The sequence below is a fragment of the Vanessa tameamea genome, chromosome 25, assembly GCF_037043105.1.
Source record: "Vanessa tameamea isolate UH-Manoa-2023 chromosome 25, ilVanTame1 primary haplotype, whole genome shotgun sequence".
NCBI classification, from domain to species: domain Eukaryota; kingdom Metazoa; phylum Arthropoda; class Insecta; order Lepidoptera; family Nymphalidae; genus Vanessa; species Vanessa tameamea.
In genome coordinates, this window is record NC_087333.1 from 6,996,862 (window position 1) to 7,018,304 (window position 21,443).

A 21,443-nucleotide genomic window follows, 5' to 3' on the forward strand; every position below is an offset into this window, starting at 1 on the left:
ATCTGTCAAAATCCGTGTGACAGACGTTCGCACCGTAATATTATAGTTTGTTTTTGTATAGAACTATTGAAATCATAGTCAATGTCCAATTTAATTCGTAAGAAAAGACTGACGTTTAATAATTATAGATAAAATAATATCCAAATCGTGTAACTTTAAAATGTACATGCACATATTAGACGGTCCCAAACATATTATTAATAATTTTTGAAAAATATATAAATTGTTTAATATATTAAAAGATTATATATCTTTTAACATAAAATATTGAAACAAAAGCAAGCTGAAATGATTCATAATAATTTAACAAGCAATACATTCATATCTACAATTACGAATACCGAATACGAACGCACTATCTTGACATTAACATCATAAAAAAACAAAAAAACACAAACCATTAAATAATATTTTGGTCGAAATCTTTGTACAATTTCATTCTCCAATCAACCTAAACAATTAAATTATATAAAATTAATCATTTAAACTAAATATTTTCATAACACAGTATAGTTTCTTAAATTAAATTAAATTTGTACAAAATAAATAAACACCTTTAAAACTATGAGCATCTGCAAAAAAATATGTTTTCAAATGTATTAATGATTATGTTCGAGGTTTGGACTTGCAATCGAGACGGGGAAGGGGGGGTTAGATGTAAGGTATGAATATTAATCGATACAAGATAAGAGGGAGAAGGGGACTGTGACTAGAGATAGAGATGAATGAGATTTAAAATCAAACTATTATGATGGTAAAGAGATTTTAAAAAAATCCAATTTACACTGAACATAATAAATAAACTATATTTACAGAAATAATGTACTCGTAAGCCTCATGATCAAAATTGTGCGTACTCATTACCAACTAGAGAATATTAACATTTTAATAATTCAAAAATAACTAATTTACTTAAATCTAAAAACATTATGCGAGTCAACAAGTGTTTTTATATCATAACAAAGCTTCATTAATCATCGAACAGTTATAATTGTCCATATCTTTAAACTTATCCTAATTATTTATAATTTAACTGTCAAATACATAATTTTCTTTACAAACTTTGGCACTATAAATACTATAGAGGGTCGCGCTAATCCATCACTATACGGAACCGACCTCGAGATAAAGGGAAATTTGTTTTATCGATTTTTTTCTTGAACCACGATAGTTTTTTCATGACTTACAAAATATAATCTTAGAATGCCATATTTAAAAAAAGTTTAACTAAAAGAATATTTGATGAAATGTCAAAGACAACTGACATTAAAATCGGTAACTGTCAAGAGTGTCATAAATTTGACAGTCTGACAACGATCTGTATTAAAAGTGTTGAACACAATCAAAATTATTTGACAGGGCTGAACATATTGTTATCTCTTTCGCCGACACTGTGAGTATCATATTATTATCTCTTTCACACTTAACGCAAGTTATTTAAGCCTGTCAAATAAGTTCAGAATCTACGACACGTTACAGTCATATCTATGGGAACTTTAGTAGCTTAGAGTATAATAAGCATGCTTTAGAGCGCGCGCTACAGAACACGTAGGTAAAAGTCGACATTTCAACATCTGTTTTACTTGAGGGCGTGAGCAATTGCGCCGACCGAAAATTGTTATTTTAGAAGCACAACGAATTGACAGCGATATCCGCGCCCTATAACTTACTTATTATTACTCTATGGATTGTAGAAAATACCCAAAAATATAGACATGACATACGCGTCACGTGATCAAAGATTGACAAACCGTAGACGATAGAAATCGCTTCAACTCGAATCTAATGCTTAGCCACTGGCTCTTGAAAGTCATCGTACGATATCAGTCGAAGATCTAAGCATCTTAAAATAAACCTTGTGACTTTGGAATCGGAAAGAAACTTAACGCGACCGCACTATTTACAATTAGCGATTATAAAGAATTACAAAAATTACTCGTCGTATAAAAACAAATATAGCTTCAATGTATGCATTTCGTAAAATATATATTTAAAGCAACAATTTCACTGCACAAGCGGAATTATCTTATTATTAAACAAGTCGCGACTGTCTGTACGAAAGGTCGTATGTAACATTGAATTGCAATACAAAAATGTAAGGTCGTATATTACAGTATTTTGTATCTATAACATTGAGTTACGTCGTACATTAATTAATATTCAAAAAAGCAGAAACGAAGATAACTTATATTATATAAAAATTAAAACTAAAAAGTCTTGTACTATCCTTTTGAAATATTTAATAATGTATATATGTATTAGGTATAAATTTAGATTTGTATATATGTCCGTTTGTAAGTCAACGGACCGCATCACTTCCCCAGAATATATATTTAAATTTAAACCGAGAGGGGTTTAATTTTTTTTGCAGATGTTAGGCATGTACTGTAGCCCTACACGATTTTCTGTATTGTTTATTATGTGGCTTACAATGAAGTGTATTAAAAACAATGTCCAAACTGCTATTAAAAAATTTCGATTTTTTACAACAAAAAAAAAAGTTTAATTTATATGATATAAAACCGTATACAAAAGAGACAATGAGAAAGAGAAGGAAAGATCGTCTGTACGCGTCACTCTGTAGGACGCGGTTACGTTCGAAACGGCAATTCAAATTCAACGCACATACGACCTTTTAGACAAACATCGTCGAAATATACTTGAAAGCTACAAACGACCGTATCTTACGACTAATTTTTTAATAGTAATACTTTTTGGAATGTCGCGTTCACGAGAGTCATTATACTTACAAACAATACAACTGACCATTAACACGGAACATGGAATCATTCGGAGTTCCTCTTCAACATTACTTCGGTCAATCTTCTTTACGAGTCGTGTTAAAGTCTGGTAGCGCTCAGCCGCGTTATTCTATGTCCTGTAACGACAAAATCAAAACATAAAACATATTGTCATCTCTTTCTTACGTGATGAAAATATCACATTGTCATCTCTTTCGTACGTAATGTGTTTCAAATAAGTTCATTATCGACTAAAATCGAGTATAAATAAGCATGCTTAAGAGCATGTGACTGAGTGAGAACCGAGAACATTTTTTTATTTAATTTACAATTCGATAGTCGACTGGTGGATGGTTATTGTCACCAGTTAGTCGTTTAGTATGAGTTGGGGGTGAGGGATGGGGAGGGGGGGGGGGTGAAGAGCTGAGAGTAACCTTTGATGATTATGTCATAGCAGTCTTTAAGCTCACAAGTCACATGATGATAGTGCCACTTCTTGCACATAACAATCAGAACACTACGACAGGCCCGCAGCGGTATCAAAGGGCGTGTGGTGACGCTGCTCACCGGCTAGCGGCTCAGCGTGCACAGGGGTCAGGGCACGGCGGCAGGCTGCTTGCAGTGCCGGCAGGTGGTCATGCAGCTGGAGTAGCGCTCCACCTGGAAGGCGGCGCTGTCGACACCGAACTGACTGCGCGCCAGCTGCTGGCAACTGTGGAGGACGGACTCCCAGTCGGCCAGTTCGTCTGAAAATACATAGACCATATTGGGACCATATGGCCTCATTTCAAATTATACGAGAGCTTCGTATTTAAATAAATTAGCGTACCGATTGCGACGTGTGCTGTCAAAACGGTGTGGTGGGTCGACAGAGCCCACGCATGGACGGAATGAACGTGCCGCACACCGTTCACGGCCGACAGTGAGGCCACACACTCTCTATACCTGATAAAAATAATTCATAACTAATTTTACAAATATAATGAAGACCTTCACAAAGTGTCGATACATATGTATATTATATTATTTCGCTAACGCTACCCGTGTTACACAAGTAAAACGAGTCTCGCGCAGTAAGAGGGCGGGGGGGGGGGGGTATAGTGTACGCACCGGAAGTGCGCGGGCACGGCCTGCATGAGCATCGCGAGCGCGTCGCGCACCACGCGCGCCGACGTGAGCAGCACCAGCACGCCGAACACGAACGTGCACACCGGGTCCACCACCTTCGCGTCGGGCTGCGCACGCGCGAGACGGTTAAAGTTATTAACATTATTCTAGTGCACGTTTGCAATCCTTTACAAATAAACATTTGCAGTGGGACACCCGGCTGGAACGAAGTTGCCTTCGCTAAATGTCGTGTATTAAATGGCAATGGCAACACTGTTGTTCAAAATCCAGAGTGAATTAAAAATAGACTCAAATGATATTATATAAAACCGTATTCAATAAGGAGAGACAGAAAGAGAAGGAGAGGGAAAAGTTGGAGGGGGTAAAGGACTTCGCTCCAAACAGAAAAAGGAAATTTAAATCAAGATTCAATTTTAAGTACTAATTGAGTGCAAAAACTCAATTCCTGTTTTTTTTTAAGCGTGATGTTGTTAAAGTCGAGTCCAGATATGCAAAATTAATTTCTTACATATATTTTGATGAGAACAGCAGCGAGCAGAACCCCGCAGCTCTGGATGAGGTCACCGATCACGTGGATTAAGGCGGCGCGGAGATTGATATTCCTGGAGACGAAAGAGTTGAGATTTCGAATGAACTGCCTAACAAAAATACTATTGTAACTAAGAGTTTCTGTTTTTAAGATAAATCGACTTAGTTAAATTTTAATCCAAGGCGCAGGGAGTGCAATAAAACGGGCATCTCGCCAAGACGGTCAAGTCTTAGATCATAGACGAGACGCCCCAGGTATCTTCAAAATATTTTTGGGGGGAGGGAAGACCACCTGGACACTGCTTGTACCCTGTTCTTGTATATTTTTTATGCTTAATTTAGAGACACGACCTTCAGTGCGTATTTAGAGCGTGTAGGATGTTTGTATAAATATTGGACAACTTCACACACATCACTCTGATCCCAATGTAAGCAGCTAAAGCACTTGTGTTAAGGAAAATCAGAAGTAACGACGGTACCACAAACGCCCAGATCCAAGACAACATAGAAAACTAATTAACTTTTTCTACATCGACTCGGCCGGGATCCGAACCCGGGAATGACGTACCCATGAAAACCGGTGTACACACTACTCGACCTCGGAGGTCGGACCGCGTGTCTATTTAACACCAACTACTTATAATCTATTTTAATATTTGATTCTCAAGCTGGGAGTTTTATTATTATTCTGTATACGATAACAAGGGAAGAAATATTGCTAAAAATTACTAAATAGTCGTTGATTTTCTTGCATATGCATTTACTCGTAAATTATAAAGATGTGAGTGATACTTTAATACAAGAAAAAAAAAAGCTTTGGAGTTTCACATAGCTTTTAATAGCTCGATGTTTATGATTTATCGTAGAAGATTTTGAAAAAAAATAATTTAACGATGTACGGGTTTTGCTTGTTCACTTTTTAATACGCAGTATAGACAGACGGGCGACCGACCTGGCGGCGGAGCCGGCCACGTGCGCGTCGGCGGCGGCGAGGTCCTTCATGCCGTAGTCGCCGTAGTCGCCGTTGGCGAGCGCGCCGTTGGCGGCCGCCGCGCGCCCGAACAGCGGCCGCCGCGCGCCGTGCGCGTGCGAGCACGCCGCGCCGCCGTGCGAGTGGTGGTGCGCTGCGGGCAACGGTCGGCGAGGTGTTAGGGCCTCGCTATATGCCACCACCAGGCAGAGGCCTTTTTGGTATTGACGTTTTGAGCATATACGCCAGCGCACTCTTTTAATTTTTTGAAGTATTAAACAACTACGTAATAAAAATAAAAACTATTGTTCTTCAATAGAATTAGCCTTATTTGTATAAATATAAGTGAAATGCCACTGACTCACGAGAGCGCCGAAATTATAGATCCGTCTAACTTGAAATTTAGCATAGTTACTCTTTTCACGACATAGACGCTCACTAAGAAAAGTTTTCAAGAAATTTCAACTTCAAGGAATGTATCATTGCTACGCGCACGAAGTTTGGACGGACAACCATTTATTTAATAAAGTCAATTATAATTTATACAAGAATGTGTGTGTAAATATTCTATAATTGTATTTAAATGGTTACCGAGTAGGACTCGAAGTCCCGATTAACATTACAATAGTATTGACGGGCTTACAACTCACCGATGTCGGACGCGCAGCCGTGCAGCACGAGCGCCAGCACCACGTTGAAAGCCACGCCGCAGCCCGACACGATCATCATCATGTCGGGCTCGATCTGGTAGTCGCCGGTGTGGATACGCAGCGCCGCCACGTACACGAACACTCCCGTCAGCACCCAGATCAGGAGGACAGAGGTCATCGCGCCCAATACCTCTGTCAATTTTTATCAATACATGTTAAAATTGTGTGTATTTCATGTGTTGTGTTATAAATAAAAATATATTAATCATAATTTCTTAGTAGGGCGCAATATAGCTGAGTTATTAGCAAATCGCATTAAATACGTAAGATTCTAACCTAAGCCTAAGTCTGAGGCTTGTTTATCTTTTTTCCTACTTCAATCGGAATTAGCTATATATGTGTCTCAAACAATCAAACAAAAAAAAAAAAGACCTTAAACTGGATTATGATATTTATCATACATATCAGTCTATGATGAGATGATGTACTTAATATAATAAATATTTCAAAAAGATATAGATAACATATAATCTAGCCCGTGTTGTATGTAATGATAACATGAACTGATAAGAAACAATACGTGACTTTTTACAACAATATTGCTAACGACCCATTGAAAAAACGAGAGGAGTTCTGGGAATCCCGGTTGGAACAAAGATGATTTTGCTTAGTATTACCTATTTAATAGCAGACCATGAATGTCTAACGATTATAACGGTAAATATTAGAAAGAGACAGAGGTAAAGGAAAGAGAGGGAAAGGTCACCTGGAGGGTACAATCATTCCTGTCAGTTCACTCTACTGTGAACCGCTTAAAAGAACTCCGTCGCACTGAAAACGCGGACGGATGGGTCGAATACGTGTTACCTTGTCCAAAGCGTTGGCGATGCTGAGCCAATACATTGGCAACAAAGTTACGAATGGCAAACGAATTGGAGATACTTTTGGGTGTAAAACGAGTTGTACTTCTTATTAAATGTTGAAAATACTGTCGTAAAGAACACGATATAGACGTTAGATTTAAATGTATTGGAATTGTTCGAAATGCATTTTGCGTCGAATCGGCGTAATGTGCGAAGACCTTCAGAAATCTGGTAAGCGCAAGCGTCACCCATTCATACTAATTCACGCCAAAGTCAAAAATCATATTGATTACATACAAAGGTCTTTATCTACAACAGGTTAGGAACCGAAACCCAGTAAGTCAAGGACGGTTGCGTAAGGTGACCTCGTTCTTCCATAAAATCTTTAAGTCTAGTAAATATAATCTAAAATTATTTGTTTAGAACAAGTGTCTGTTTTAGTTCCTAAATATTTTTGTATTTGACAATTAAACGAAGCCTGAAAATCAAACGAACTGTCCACAATGATCAGAACATAACATATTTATAATACATTTATGATAAAGTACACAGTTGGTAAATATATTGTCGATACAATACACGATTCGATGAATTCAGTGATTCTAGTTGACTCTAAGAATAAGTTAATGAGGTTATAGGTTGAGACGGTCCTTCATTAGGGAATAGATCTTATGTTGAAACTGTTAAAGTTTAATTTCTTTACCAGCTCTCCTATAGCCATAGGACATATTGGCGTTAGGCTGTCTCCCAGCGCAGCGGAAAGCGAGTATCGCAAGCGCAAAGCCACCGCAGTCGCTCAACATATGCGCCGCATCGCTCATCACAGACAGGCTGCCTGCCAAGTAACCACCGACCAGCTCGCATATCTGAAATATTAGTATATAATTTTATTATCAAATAATCACGACCATTTTTTTTTTTATGTTATAGCGAATGGCCCACATGATGGTAAGTGGTCAACACCGCCCATAGACATATTAACCATTCCTTACAACGCCAATGCGCCACCAACTTTGGGAACTAAGATGTTATGTCCTTGTGCCTGTAGTTAAGCTGGATCACTCAACCTTCAAACCGAAACACAACAATACTGGGTACTGCTGTTTGGCGGTAGAATAACTGATGAGTGGGTGGTATCTACCCAGGCGGGCTTGCACAAAGCCCTACCACGAACTAAGTCGATGGTGCCCTTTGTGTATCTTTTCTATTATTCCACAATAATAACCTATTCACTCACAAGGATGTACCCCCCCCCCTCCATTTTAAATTAATAAACTCAACAAATATTATCTTATTTTTATTTTGTTATTGTCTTTACTCATAGTTGACATACGCACACTAAGACATCTCGTAAGCACGTCTCACACTCATACTAATGGACGCCCATATTATAATTAAACTTCGAAGGCACGCCTTCGTGAGTAAATAGATCTAATAGTCAATATAAAAAATAGTCTAATGCTTTCAGTATTCATGTACGCATGTGAATTTCTTTATTCCACCATCACTTTTAAATATCAGAACCATTTGGATGTATGGGATCCTTGCTTCATCTTGAGTGACACAGTCTATATTTTTTAAAGAAGATACGCCTCAGATTTGGATATAGAACAGGCTGTTAACTGTCTTATCTCGAGCAAGAAAACAGCAAAATAAACAGTTTGTCAATCAAAACAATCTTATATATCAAAGCAAAGATCAAACGTAGACAAAAAAAAAATCTTAGAGCTTAATGAAAGCAAGAAAAAAGAATTTAATTGTGATATTTGCACCATTACGGAAAGCCGAGATATCACAAAAAGGCAAAAAATACTCTCTATTTTTGAAAAGCCCCCTAGTCGAAGCCTTAATCCGATATATTGTCGTCCTTTAAAGTTGATTAATTGAGGCTCAAAGTAATAAATTCGAAAAACAGTATATCAATTGAGACATTGTTCAACATAAAATCATTATTCGAGACGTGTCCGCAGCGAGACAACAAAGACGAAATTACACAGTTATAGAGCGATCGATGCTCGGATTAAATCCCTATGGGGGGCGCCGTCGAGGGGAGGGGAATGAGATGACAGACGTCGATGCAAAAGTCACAAGGACGAGTTTGACGTCTAGCAAGTATTAATTAATTCAGAGAGAATTTCATCGCTCAGTAAATAACCGAAGCGTTAACATTGTATGATATAAAATAACTATGTTATTAAACGTATTTCGAATTTGTTATTTTATTTTTTTTTATTTTTTTTTTCTGGCTTTTATTTGTGCCAAGTCATTTTAATATTATGTCCACACTTGGACGTCAATAATATCTTGTTAAAACAAAATAAAAAGATACTATGTTTGTTTGTTTGTAAAAGACCAATGCACCACTGACCTTGACAAATAAGTTATTGTGTCCCCTGTGCCTGTAGTTACACAGTCTCACTCACGCTACAAACCGGCACACAAAAATACAAAGGCACGGACTTGGACTCATGGCTTTTTGAGTTCCTTTTTCTTATATATTTTTGATAAACATATGTATATATAGATACTCGTATAAGTTTGAACATACCATAAAAACGGCGCACAGTATAAGTGCACAGACGAGTTGAGGAACAGCACTTGGGGGTTCAGGTCTCGTCCAGTGACAGTGTTCGTCCGACTCGCTGGGCGGCGCCACCGGCACCTCCGTGTAGCTCTCCTGTGAAAATAAATTAAACATTTAAATTTTAATATACCGAGATTGCCCAGTGGTTAGAACGCGTGCATCTTAACCGATGATTTCGGATTCAAACCCAGGCAGGCACCACTGAATTTCATGTGCTTAATTTGTGTTTATAATTCATCTCGTGCTCGGCGGTGAAGTAAAACATCGTGAGGAAACCTGCATGTGTCTAATTTCAACGAAATTCTGCCACACGTGTATTCCACCAAACCGCATTGGAGCAGCGTGGTGGGATATGCTCGAAACCTTCTCCTCAAAGGAAGAGGAGGTCTTAGCCTTGCGGTGGAAAATTTACAGGCGCTTAATTGAAATGTATGTGTATACCTAAAACCTGAGCCAAACGTGATGAGCTTCTCGTAGGCAATATTGTATTAAAAGAGATAAAATTACCAGAAAACCTTCGCTTATATAAATATTTAAAAAAAGTAAAGCAATTAACTCGAGTAAAATAAAAACACAAGAGTTTTTTGTAGTATATTTTTTTACTATTATTATAATATATAGCAACGAAGTATATAGTCAATTCCAACCACAAGAGGACAAAAGCCAAACAAACAAACAACATTCGACAGCGAATTGACGCGATGTCATTGGTCGAGAGCTTGAATAATCTATGACATTCACTATGGATGCGCGAAAAAATAGCGATTATAACGTCAAAGAAACTGTTATAGGAACTTTGGAAATGAAAGGTGCACCTGCAGGGAGTATACGCTTTTTCTGTGTGTTACGATTTATGTCAGTTCACCGTTATCGAAGCGTAAGAGAACTTCGTTCCGATAAACGTAGATTTTAGTTTAATTTCTAACTCAAACCGAGTAAGCACAACTAAATCCGTCCTTCTTTATACATGTATATCGTAACCCCTGTGGGAGCCGCCACTTTTTCATGAGAAACATTTAAAACTTTGACATTCTCCAAGCGTCGCCGTGATTCGCGCCAAAACCATAATGAAACTCAAGCCATCTTACTGAAACTATGTGCTACGGTTATTGCACAAGTAAAGGGTTGCTTCAGGACACTTATTACGAAATTAACAATTTTTTTTAATTTTTGTAAAAGTGACGGTCTCGGTCACTTGGGGACAAATCCGCTATATTTAGTCAAATTCCCTTGTTCTACTCGGCCATCGCCGCTCATATTCTAGCAATAAACACGATAAGCTGTTGATGTCTATAAAGGCAGTGTAACGGACCTCGAACGGGACGCATTTAATTTTTCAGTTCAACGAAGCGAATATAATGCCATTATCGATTCTAACGTTCTAATATTCATTAATATTATATCAGTAGTTCTATCTAATGTACAAGTCGTATATCGTCGTTGCGCCGACAAAAGTCGCGATGTCTTTTTTTTTCTTATTTTTAAATTCTTGTGCCGTTTTAATCGGTATTTCAATGTATGTAGCTCTCGATGTATGAACGTCACATAGATTAAATTTTAAAACTTTTAAATTATTGAAGTTAATACAAAACTGTTTTTACAGTACGATATTAAAACGATATTAATACGAGATTAAAACGGCATAACAATACAAAAATAAGAAAAAAACACATCGCGACTTTTGCAGGCGCAACGACGATATAATATATACGTAATAATATATATATATATATATAACATATAACTTTTCTGTGACTGCAAACGAAGACGCACGAAGTCACATATCAAACAGGACGCGGCCTCTTTACCCTTTTATTTATTTTTATTTTTCGCTGGACAAAACGCTTTACGCGTCTCTCCCACATGAAGTGGGGTATGTAGGACTCGCTGGTGTCCAGGATACCGGAATACCCACTAAAAACCATCGCTTTCACATGCTACGCTGAGCCGGTTTACCCTTTTCCAACTTCTAAAAATATATCTTGTAACACAAAGTAATTTTACAACATACATTGGAATTTACCAAAAAAAAAACATCATAATTATGAACAAAAGATATTCCACAATCCCATTTGAATAAAATTAACGATGAGTTAAATTTATTTACCAATTTTTTGGTCTACCTTGGGGGCCCCAGCCGATACCTTAGACAGTTGCCTACATTGTCTAATGGATAATTAGGTCCCGCTCACGACCTCGCAGGAATAAATTTAATATAATTATAGTCGTAAGACGAACACAAAGCGAAATATTTAAACAAAATATTTTGCTCTGACTCAGTAAAACTCGTAGAACGAAATTCTAATATTATTTATATACACATTTCTATAGACGATATGTTCAAGTATTTAATTTATATACATATCTCAACCAAAGTTGCGTATTCCAAAATTATTTTTTTCAATATGAAGTCGTTCATTGTGACGGAAAACTGGACCCAAATCTGATACATGCATTATATAGTCTGTTCTAACCACAAGCGGACAAAAGCCGAATAAACAACATTTGACAGCAAATTGACGCGGTGTGAATATCTTTGATATTCGTTATGGATTTGCGAAAAAAAATGCGTTTTATATATCGAAGCTGTTATTGGTACTTTGGAAGTAAAAGGGATTAAAAGGAATAGTTTCGCCTTATAAATAAAGATCCATTAGTAGTGCACAATAAAGCTAAACTATAAGCAGATTGCATGGAGTACGTAAATCTAAGTTTTGTTTATAATGTAATTCTTCGATTGGAATCGTTAGCTCTAAGCCTTCTCAAAAGCGTAAGCCTTGTCAGCAGCAATACAGCAGTGCGACAGTGCGAGCAACTAAGAACTATAACTTAAAATTATACTTTTTAATGATTACCCGCCAAATCTAAATGAACTTCTTGTTCGGCAAACTATCAGATGAAAATATTTCTTACAACTTAACTCAAACTTAAGCCATACCGAATGCTTGGAGGATACTTTGGAGTTGGGGGTTGATTCGTAATCCTTACAACGAGTTGGCAAGTGAAGGCATGGGTTAATTGAGTAAGACATATAAATGGCAGATAACATAAATGGCAGAATCGTACAATATCTATGTACCTATATGTTTGTATCTATGTGAATGATTTAAGTTTAACATTTAACAAACGAAACGGAAATTTAATACTCTTACTATATTTCACTTGGTGGTAGGTACCCACTCATCAAATATTCTACCGCCAAGCAGCAATACTTAGGATTAGTTGAGTTTCGGTTTGAATAATGTGAGAAGTTGTAACTACAAGCAAGTGACATCACATCTTTCGGTGCCAATATCTACGACCAATGGCGATCACTTAATCAAAAAAAAAACAAGTTAGTTTCCGACCAAAACCAAAAATTATAGTCTCATAAAAATATAACTACACCACAGATACTGCACCCAACCCAAAGGAGCTCATCCTTTAAATAATTCGCTTGCTTAAATATCTCTAAAGACCTAATCGTAAGAACTATTGTATTTTAGAAGAAATCTTCGTCAAAACGTCCATCAAACGCAGTCATTTAAAACATTAATGGCTCCAACTTCAAACGACGAAGTTAAAAGACGAATTTACAAACAAGAAAACTTAGTTAATCTTTGGCAAAGATAAATTATGTATCTCATAAATACAGCTCATATACAAGGAAAGTTCACGTCTTAGATGACGAAGATCCATCTCAAAGTTTAAAAGTACAAACTATGTTTCGCTTTTGAAGTAAGTTTTTTTACCCGATGATTAAATTCAACGAATCGTTATTATACTCAGTAACTGGTCGTTTTTCTAACCGTGCGCTGCCGGAACGTGTACAAAATAAATAAAAAAAATAACAAACGCCGTATGTTCGACCAAAGATCATTTCAGGGTTCAATAAACTTTATACTGATACTTGGTATTTTTTAACGGAAAACTCTCCATTTGTCTAATTCGGTCTTTGATCGCGTCCTCCCGACAGCACCTTTAGGACGCGCGTACTCGAAGCCCTTAAGTGGCCTTTTAACACTTAGCTTGAGCATTTAAACTCGCCTCCCCGCTCTGTGATGATGAAGAGGCCATCAGGGTCAAAGGCAATACACAATCCGAATAAAAGAGATCTGTCGTGAGACACCAATCGTAAATATTATGTATTAAATAAGAGACACCATTAATAAAACATCAACAAAATTTGACAATAAATAAATGATAAGAAATAAAATTTGTTACTAATAATACCCTGTAAATTAAAACAATAACAAAAAAAATATTTAAACAATGTTAAGAAAGGGGAGGAGAGGGTTAGGTCGGCTGGAGGGGGCATTAATGCTTTTTTCTTATACGACAATCTTAATTTAATCTCAATCTTATAACCCGCGTAAAATAACTACGCTCCGAAAATTAAATTAAACTAAAAACTTCGAGATTCATAGTCGCGGTATATAGCCTTCATATATAAGCCTTATGACCTTCCTCGATAAATGGGCGATTTAAATAAATTCCTGAGATAAGCGCGTTCAAACAAACAAACAAACAAACTCTTCAGCTTTATGATCTTAGTATAAATATATAATAACATATACATATATACTGAAGCATGGGCAATGCCTACGCAACACTGCATCAATTATACCGAAACATGTCTTAGAGAAAATCGTTTAAAATAAGTCTACAATTATAAAACGGAGCGTTCGTAAGAAATCACTTATCGCAGAGGATTGAACCTTTACGGTCGAGTGGACATTTGCAGCCTCATTACGTCTACGTCACTTTCTGAGAGCTTAAAGAACCGTTTATATATATTTATATCCCCCGTATACCTTTAATAGAAGATCGACATGCGTTGCCAACGTTTACATTCAAATATTATAAATCACGGCTTTACATAATCAACAATAGACAAATTATATTTTAACAATATTTGTAATACTAGTAAGCACAGCTTCGCTCGATATTTAGGGTTTAGTCGACAGATGTTAAGTATAATCAAGACTATGTCCTCCCTTCGAGTTCAAGCTTGCTTCATCAATTTCATCTAATAGGGTTCATTGGTTTGGCCAGGAAAGCGTGAAAGACTGACAGAAAGACAGTTCTTCCATTTATAATATAAGTATAAACGTAGTAATATTTATCATATCGGCGATTATCACTGTACTGTCTGGAAAAAAACCGCCATATATTTTTTTTTAAATACAATAAATTTTCCCTTCATAGAGACTCGAGTCTGATGCTTAAGTCTACATAAGTCTTTTATTCTGACCAGTATACGTACGTTTCAACGATAACATTTTTTCCTGACTGTATGCCATCGGTCCTAATGGCCTTGACAGCGTCAGCCGGTCGGGCCGGGTGGACGAGTGCCGAGACTCAAGGCAGATGTTGAGAGGCCACTTAAGAGCTCAGAAAACACACGTCCTAAGGGTGCCTTTATGAGACCCTCCGTCCTTGGCTTAGGTCGCCTTCAGAAGGGAGGACAATATCAACAGAAGTAGTTATATATAAACAGACAAACTCTATATACAGTAATACATAAAGATATACATATATGTATATTGCGTTATGTATTAATATGGTAAGTAATGAATAGATAGAATATTTTTTTTTTTAAATTAACATAGTTATTTTTATTACTTACAGTATTTAAAACGGGATATTGACCATGTTTTTTATTTTTATTTGGTGGAGCTCGATATTTCGACGAGACAGTCTCGTGAACAAGACATTCGTAGATAATGTCGTTAAATACTGTTAGATAGAATAATAATATTCTTTACAGTACAACATCCGTCCGTGCGATTTAAATCTCTTAAAAAAATCATTTAAATTACATGCTGTAAAGGGCCATATTGATCTATATTAAATGCACAATGTATTTAAGGTTACTTTAATTGGATAAGGATTAATACTGTATTGCTTAAAATCGCTTTGAAAATAAACCATTAATTCTCGTAAAAAATAAAGGATAAAAATGGTTATTGAGGGTTATTCCTAAGAGATAGACCGTTTTAAGGTGGACAATACTTTCATTATTTTGAACTACCTTGTAGGGTTCAGCCAGCGTTTGCAATGCAAGCTCAAAATAATGTGTGTATTTACAGACATAACATTTGAAATCTTTGAAAATTACCAGCGTTTCTCTACTATACTGTGCATGTATTATACATAAAAACCTTCCTCTTGAATAACTATATCTATTAAAAAAAAACCACATCAAAATCCTTGTCGTAATTTTAAAGATCGAAACATACATACGGACAGACAGATAGCGGGAAGCGACTTGGTTTTATACTACTTAATGATAATGTTAAGAGAATAGAAATACCTTGCTTAGTTATTTCAAGTTGATCGGAAATAGAATGAGCCAGTTTTACCTATTACAGGAAGTCGCGTTGGGAAACCTGTATTACGACTACAGAGTTATATTTACAAATTATACTTGGTGATAGGGCTTTGTGCAAGCCCGTCTGGGTAGGTACCACCCACTCATCAGATATTCTACCGATAAATAACAGTAATCTGTATTGTTGTGTTCCGGTTAGAAGGCTGAGTAAGCCAGTGTAATCACAGGCACAAAGGACATAACATCTTAGTTCCCAGGGTTGGTGGCGCATAGGTGATGTAAGGAATGGTTAATATTTGTTACAGCGCCTTTGTCTATGGGCGGTGGTGACCACTTACCATCAGGTGGCCCATATGCTCGTCCGCCAACCAAAGCCATAAAAAAAAATACTAGCTATGCCCGCGACTTTGTGCGCGTTTGAATTTAATCAAAAAAGCGTGACTTTATTATTATTTTATACTAGCTGTGCCCGCGACTTCGTTCGCGTAGTTGTCGGAAACACTATCATGATTATCGTTTGATTGCTCACGTTGGTTTTTGTTATTATAATCGTCAATAAGATTTAATAATATGTTTTACAGTACTTCAGCGTAGATTATATTTTTAGTTTTATTTTCTTGTGGTAGAAGAACATACTGATTTTGCCCGCAACCCGATCTTGACAACGCGACATATAGTTGGCCGTGTGAAAAGCAGTCTTGACGTAAATCGATTCCTACGTGTTTAAATGTTTGGCCCTGTGATTTATTAATAGTTACGGCAAAAGATAACTTAATGGGAAATTGAATTCTTTTAAAATTAAAAGGTAAATCATTTGGAATCATTGGGATGCGAGGTATAAGCACTGTTTGACCAATTGCCGGACCAGTCAAAACTGTTGCAACGATCACGTTATTGCGAAGGAATTTTACTTGAAGGCGGGTTCCGTTACATAAATTTGGTGGTTTAAGATTTCTGAGTAAAATTATCGCAGCACCTATTTTTAACTTCAGGGAATGTGGTGGAAGGCCGCTCGGGTTTAAAGAATTGAGAAACTATTGTGGGTAATGGACAGCATCTTCTTGATCCATTACATTATCAATAGATGGGTAGGTAGTTATATCGCCTGGAAGTTTGGTTAAAATTAGGTCGTTAATTTCGTCAACGCTACTATTGCTCGCCGCCAATATTGCCCTTTGACACATCCATTGGTAATCTTTATTTTCTATTTCGACGATATTAGGGTAAACTTTTGATATTAAATCCTCTATGCTAGTCACTTTTTCTCCTAAATCGCGATCAATTTCAATTTTATTTTCAGAATGAGGTACTTTTCCATCTCCTATTAAAAGTAACTTTGAAGGAAAATTTGTACTTCCTCCCCCCAAATGTGCTCTCATATTCGTAGATAGTTTTAAGGTATGGACAAATTTCCATAACGGTGAACTTTTAAGGCAAGACCTTACAATGTCTGCTCTAGTTCCTCTTAAAATTACCGGTAAAGTTTGTCTAAATAAATTACCAACATCTGTGTTTTTATTGCTTATTGTTATACGGTCAATTATGACAACCCTTTTCTTAAACATAAAAGAAATATTGTACAATAGTGTACGATTGCGAATATTTTTTTTGTTAACAATTCGATGCAGGTGTATCGACATCTGGATGTAAGACAAAAGAAAAAGTCAATTGTAAATAAATAAATCACAAACAAAATTCATACTCTGCCAAAACAAACAAGTTCAACAGTAAATGTAATAGTAAATCTGAATGACTTTTCTTTGTCTTGGATTAGGAGAAAAGTTCATGAATTGTAATACCTGACGGTAGACATGTTTGCTTAAACACTCAATTTTGATTCCAATTTTCTGTCATTATATAGGACCACTATGTACGTATAGGGTTTAAAAAAACACCAAGAAGAAGTGTATCTATCGATAGACCAGATTTACAAATTTGGAGTATATCATATATTTACAAACCTACCTTGGCTGACACCGCCTCCAAAAATAACAATAATTTTAACTATAATATATTATCGTAATAACTTTGCTGACTTTTAAATAGTCTAAATATTTTTAATTTCATTTTACATAGTATAAATCTAAAAAATATTGTGATCATTGTTTGTTATTCATAGGTTTGTGTTAAGTTAGATTTAAAGTGGGTAGATACATACTTATCTCCTTGCGTGGAAACACAGAACGTACCTACATATTGTTAAGTAGAATAAGTTACTTGATTATTAAGTTGTAGAATAATAAGTAATTATTTTTTACTTTTTAGAGCATATTACTTTTTTTCTCTTTTGAAGTCGGTTTTTTTTTGTCAAAATTTTTGTTTCTAAAAGATTCGGCCGAGTATCGCTAACGTGCTCCTTAGAATTGTTCCGTTCCCTTCCGTACCGTTACTTTGTCAAGGATCCTATGCTCAGAACCTTACCAAACTTTCACCATAGTACCCTTGAAGTATATCCTTTATAATAAAAAAAGAATCATTAAAATTGGTTGGCACAATTTTGAGTTATTCACCTATTTATCGCGCACATACATAATGCACATTTAAGACTTATATCGTTTTCATAGGGATACCATCATCGTAACAGGATAAAATTAAAATGGGGCCCCACGGGAAGCACTACCTTTCAAACAAAAAAAAATTATCAAAATCCAGTGAAAAGTTATGAGGTAACAAACATATAAAAAAAAAATACAGACGAATTGATAACCTCCTCCTTTTTGAAGACGGTTGAAAACAAATAATATTAACTTAAACGTAATAAGATAAACAAACCGAACAATAAGAAGTTTAGATTGTTTCTCCTTTGGTGTTATTATTTCATAAGGTGATTATAGTACAACCGTGTTGAATATGCTTGAACGTAATAGAAATTACTTGAAATATTGAACCACTAATTTATTTGTGTAGTCATTTTAAACGATATTCACCTATTTGCTTATTTGTTTATTATATAATTTATTTTCTCAGTGATGATTAATCTGCATCGGTGAAAGTATCGCTCGCCATTTTGAACTTTTTTACGTGTGTAATGTAATTTTTATACCTTATTTATACCGTGAAACGTTTGAATTGTTTACTTGCAAAGTACGAAGGAATGTTCATTGACATTTTATCTTATATCGTAAGTTAAAACTACAGCAGATTATGATTTAAATGTAATCGATTTTAAACTGCTGCTGATAACAAAACCTAATTTTGATAAATAATTTAACTATTAAGAATGTTATTTTTTTTAAGTCGTTATGTGCATTGCTACTTCGCAGAACTACACCCGCGGGTGAGAGTGGCGAGCGCGGCGGCGGGGCTGTCCCGCCTCCCCCTCAGCCGCCGCCGCGCCCCGCCTGCTAGCACACTCTTAACAAATAGACATATAGTGTCACGGACTTTTTTTTTATTATTAAAAGAGGAATATATCTTTCATACACATTTTTTGAGTAACTTAAATCGTTTATGCTGCGCACGCATCGAAAGTCCATAAATGTGAATAATTTTCCCCGTTTTTGCAACATTTCTCACTGTCGCTGCGCTTCTATTGGTCGCAGCGTAATGTTATATAGCCTAAAGCCTTCCTCTATAAATGGACTATTCAACAAAAAAAGAATTTTTCAAATCGGACCAGTAGTTCCTGAGATTAGCGCGTTTAAACAAACAAACAAACAAACTCTTCCGCTTTATATATTAGTATAGATATAATTCTAAAATAAGAGTAGCCTAAGTTACTCCTTATTACATCAGCTATCTGCCAGTGAAAGTTCCGTCAAAATCGGTCCAGCCGTTCCAGAGAATAGCCGGAACAAACAGACAGACAGACAAAAAATGTAAAAAATGTTATTTAGGTATATGTACCGTATATACATACATATGCATTTAGTAAAACTCAGTTATTTTAATATTACAAACAGACACTCCAATTTTATTATATGTATAGATAGCCGACCTGACTTTGCACGTACAACTCAAAAGTGCTGTCACCTTAATTTATACTAATATTATAGATACGAAAGTAACTCCTTCGTAGCAAAACCAAGGAACCGAATTGAATGAAACTTGGTGTAAGGCACCAGTCGTCGTTGTCGTCCGCGGTTTTACTTGCATTTTAGGGGTCGTATTAAAACGACCTTAACTATTGGACAATGTATACATTTTCTGGCATTTCCTGGCAGTGATGAAGCGAAATGTACAAATTAACAAACAAATGTTGACGTTTAGGAAAATGAAAACGTAAAAAGTTTATCGTATAAATAACGGAGCGACATAGCCACAAATGGTGACTGAGCTCTATAAAATAAAATCAAAAGTGTTAGGCATAAAAAAGTATCCCATGTCCTTGAAGATCAAGCTTGCTTCATACCAAATTGCATCAAAATCGGTTTGGCCGGGAAAGAAAAATATAAACACACGGACATATAATTACTTTTGTATTTACGAACAAAAAGACGCGTCGTTTCCCACTACCGATAATTTGTATTCGCTTTTAATTTTGTATTCGTTTCTGTCGCTTCAATTTAATGTTTCGCACCCCTTTTGTTTTATAATGTGATCTACATACAGTAAATATTTATCTTGTATAGAAAACTAGCTAACCCCTCCGGTTTCACAAAAAAGAAAATGAGAAGTGCTCTCAATAAGAAAAAGATATTGATATACATATTTATTTTAAATAACAAAAAAATCTTTCCGTCTCTGCCTGTATCTTCGCTTACTAAATAAAGCATTTTAATGAACTACAATTATCTAGTACATAATACATTACATTGTTATATTGTTTATCCTTTAGTGCTGTATAGCGGAAATAAATGCTTATAAACAACTACCTCCCCCCGAGACTTCAACCGAGTGAAGAGGGTAACCTATATGCTATTGCAGACTACAATTTATCACTCCCAAATGTCATTCGGAAACCGTTCAGTCGTTCTCTGGAGATTGAGTTACAAACGTCCATCCAAACATTCGCAAGATTATTATGTAGCACGAGGGCCGGTTTCGTGACTAATTGATTTCTTTCGACCGGAACATATTTGAACAGATAAAATTTCAGCTCTACAAATATTTCATCTGTTGGAAAATTTTCCCGACCTAGTTTCGAAACCAATAAATTTTCCCAACATTACAAAATAATCAGCAATATTTTACTCGCTTCATGCTTTAATCAACGGCATTTTAATTTGTACAATACACAAATACCCGATTCCCGTATTTAATAAATCTATGTACATCAGAGACCGATCGGTTTTTGGTTACGAATAACGTGCCGTTAAAGTCGTTCATTGTGTTACACACATGCGACGTCGAGGGGTTTTATGGGGCACTTAACCAGCAGCACGTAGTTTCTTTTTGAAGTGATAACTTCTTATGGAAGGTTAAACCGCTTCGTTACGTAACGCGTTACGGCGACAGTCTGTCTGTCCTTTTCTCTTACGCATACGGCAGTGGTAGGCAGGCTCCTCCTCTCTCCAATATTAACCATTCCTTACATCGCCTATGCGCCATCAACCTTGGGAACTAAGATGTTATGTCCCTTGTGCCTGTATTTACACTGACTCACTCACCCTTTAAACCGGAACACAACAATTCTGAGTACTATTGTTTGGCGGTAGAATATCTGATGAGAGGGTTGTACCTACCCAGACGTGCTAGCACAAAGCCCTACCACCAAGTGAATATGA

General features: G+C 36.2%; 1 protein-coding gene across 2 annotated transcripts in view; it reads right to left on the minus strand.

Moving 5' to 3' along the window:
- Positions 1-2,408: 2,408 nt before the first annotated feature.
- Positions 2,409-21,443, minus strand: part of LOC113396474 (proton-coupled zinc antiporter SLC30A2-like) — a 37,499-nt gene continuing 18,464 nt past the window's right edge. The window contains exons 2-10 of one of the 2 annotated variants that reach the window (XM_064219022.1): positions 9,429-9,557; positions 7,584-7,746; positions 6,018-6,209; positions 5,350-5,521; positions 4,378-4,471; positions 3,852-3,976; positions 3,571-3,686; positions 3,309-3,487; positions 2,409-2,878 (exon numbers count right to left, since the gene is read on the minus strand). In XM_064219022.1, the coding sequence (XP_064075092.1) occupies positions 3,336-3,487; positions 3,571-3,686; positions 3,852-3,976; positions 4,378-4,471; positions 5,350-5,521; positions 6,018-6,209; positions 7,584-7,746; positions 9,429-9,557 (1,143 nt within the window). In that variant the 3' untranslated portion in view covers positions 2,409-2,878; positions 3,309-3,335. The remainder of the gene's footprint in view (positions 2,879-3,308; positions 3,488-3,570; positions 3,687-3,851; positions 3,977-4,377; positions 4,472-5,349; positions 5,522-6,017; positions 6,210-7,583; positions 7,747-9,428; positions 9,558-21,443) is intronic. The other variant, XM_026634412.2, reaches the window with a different exon arrangement.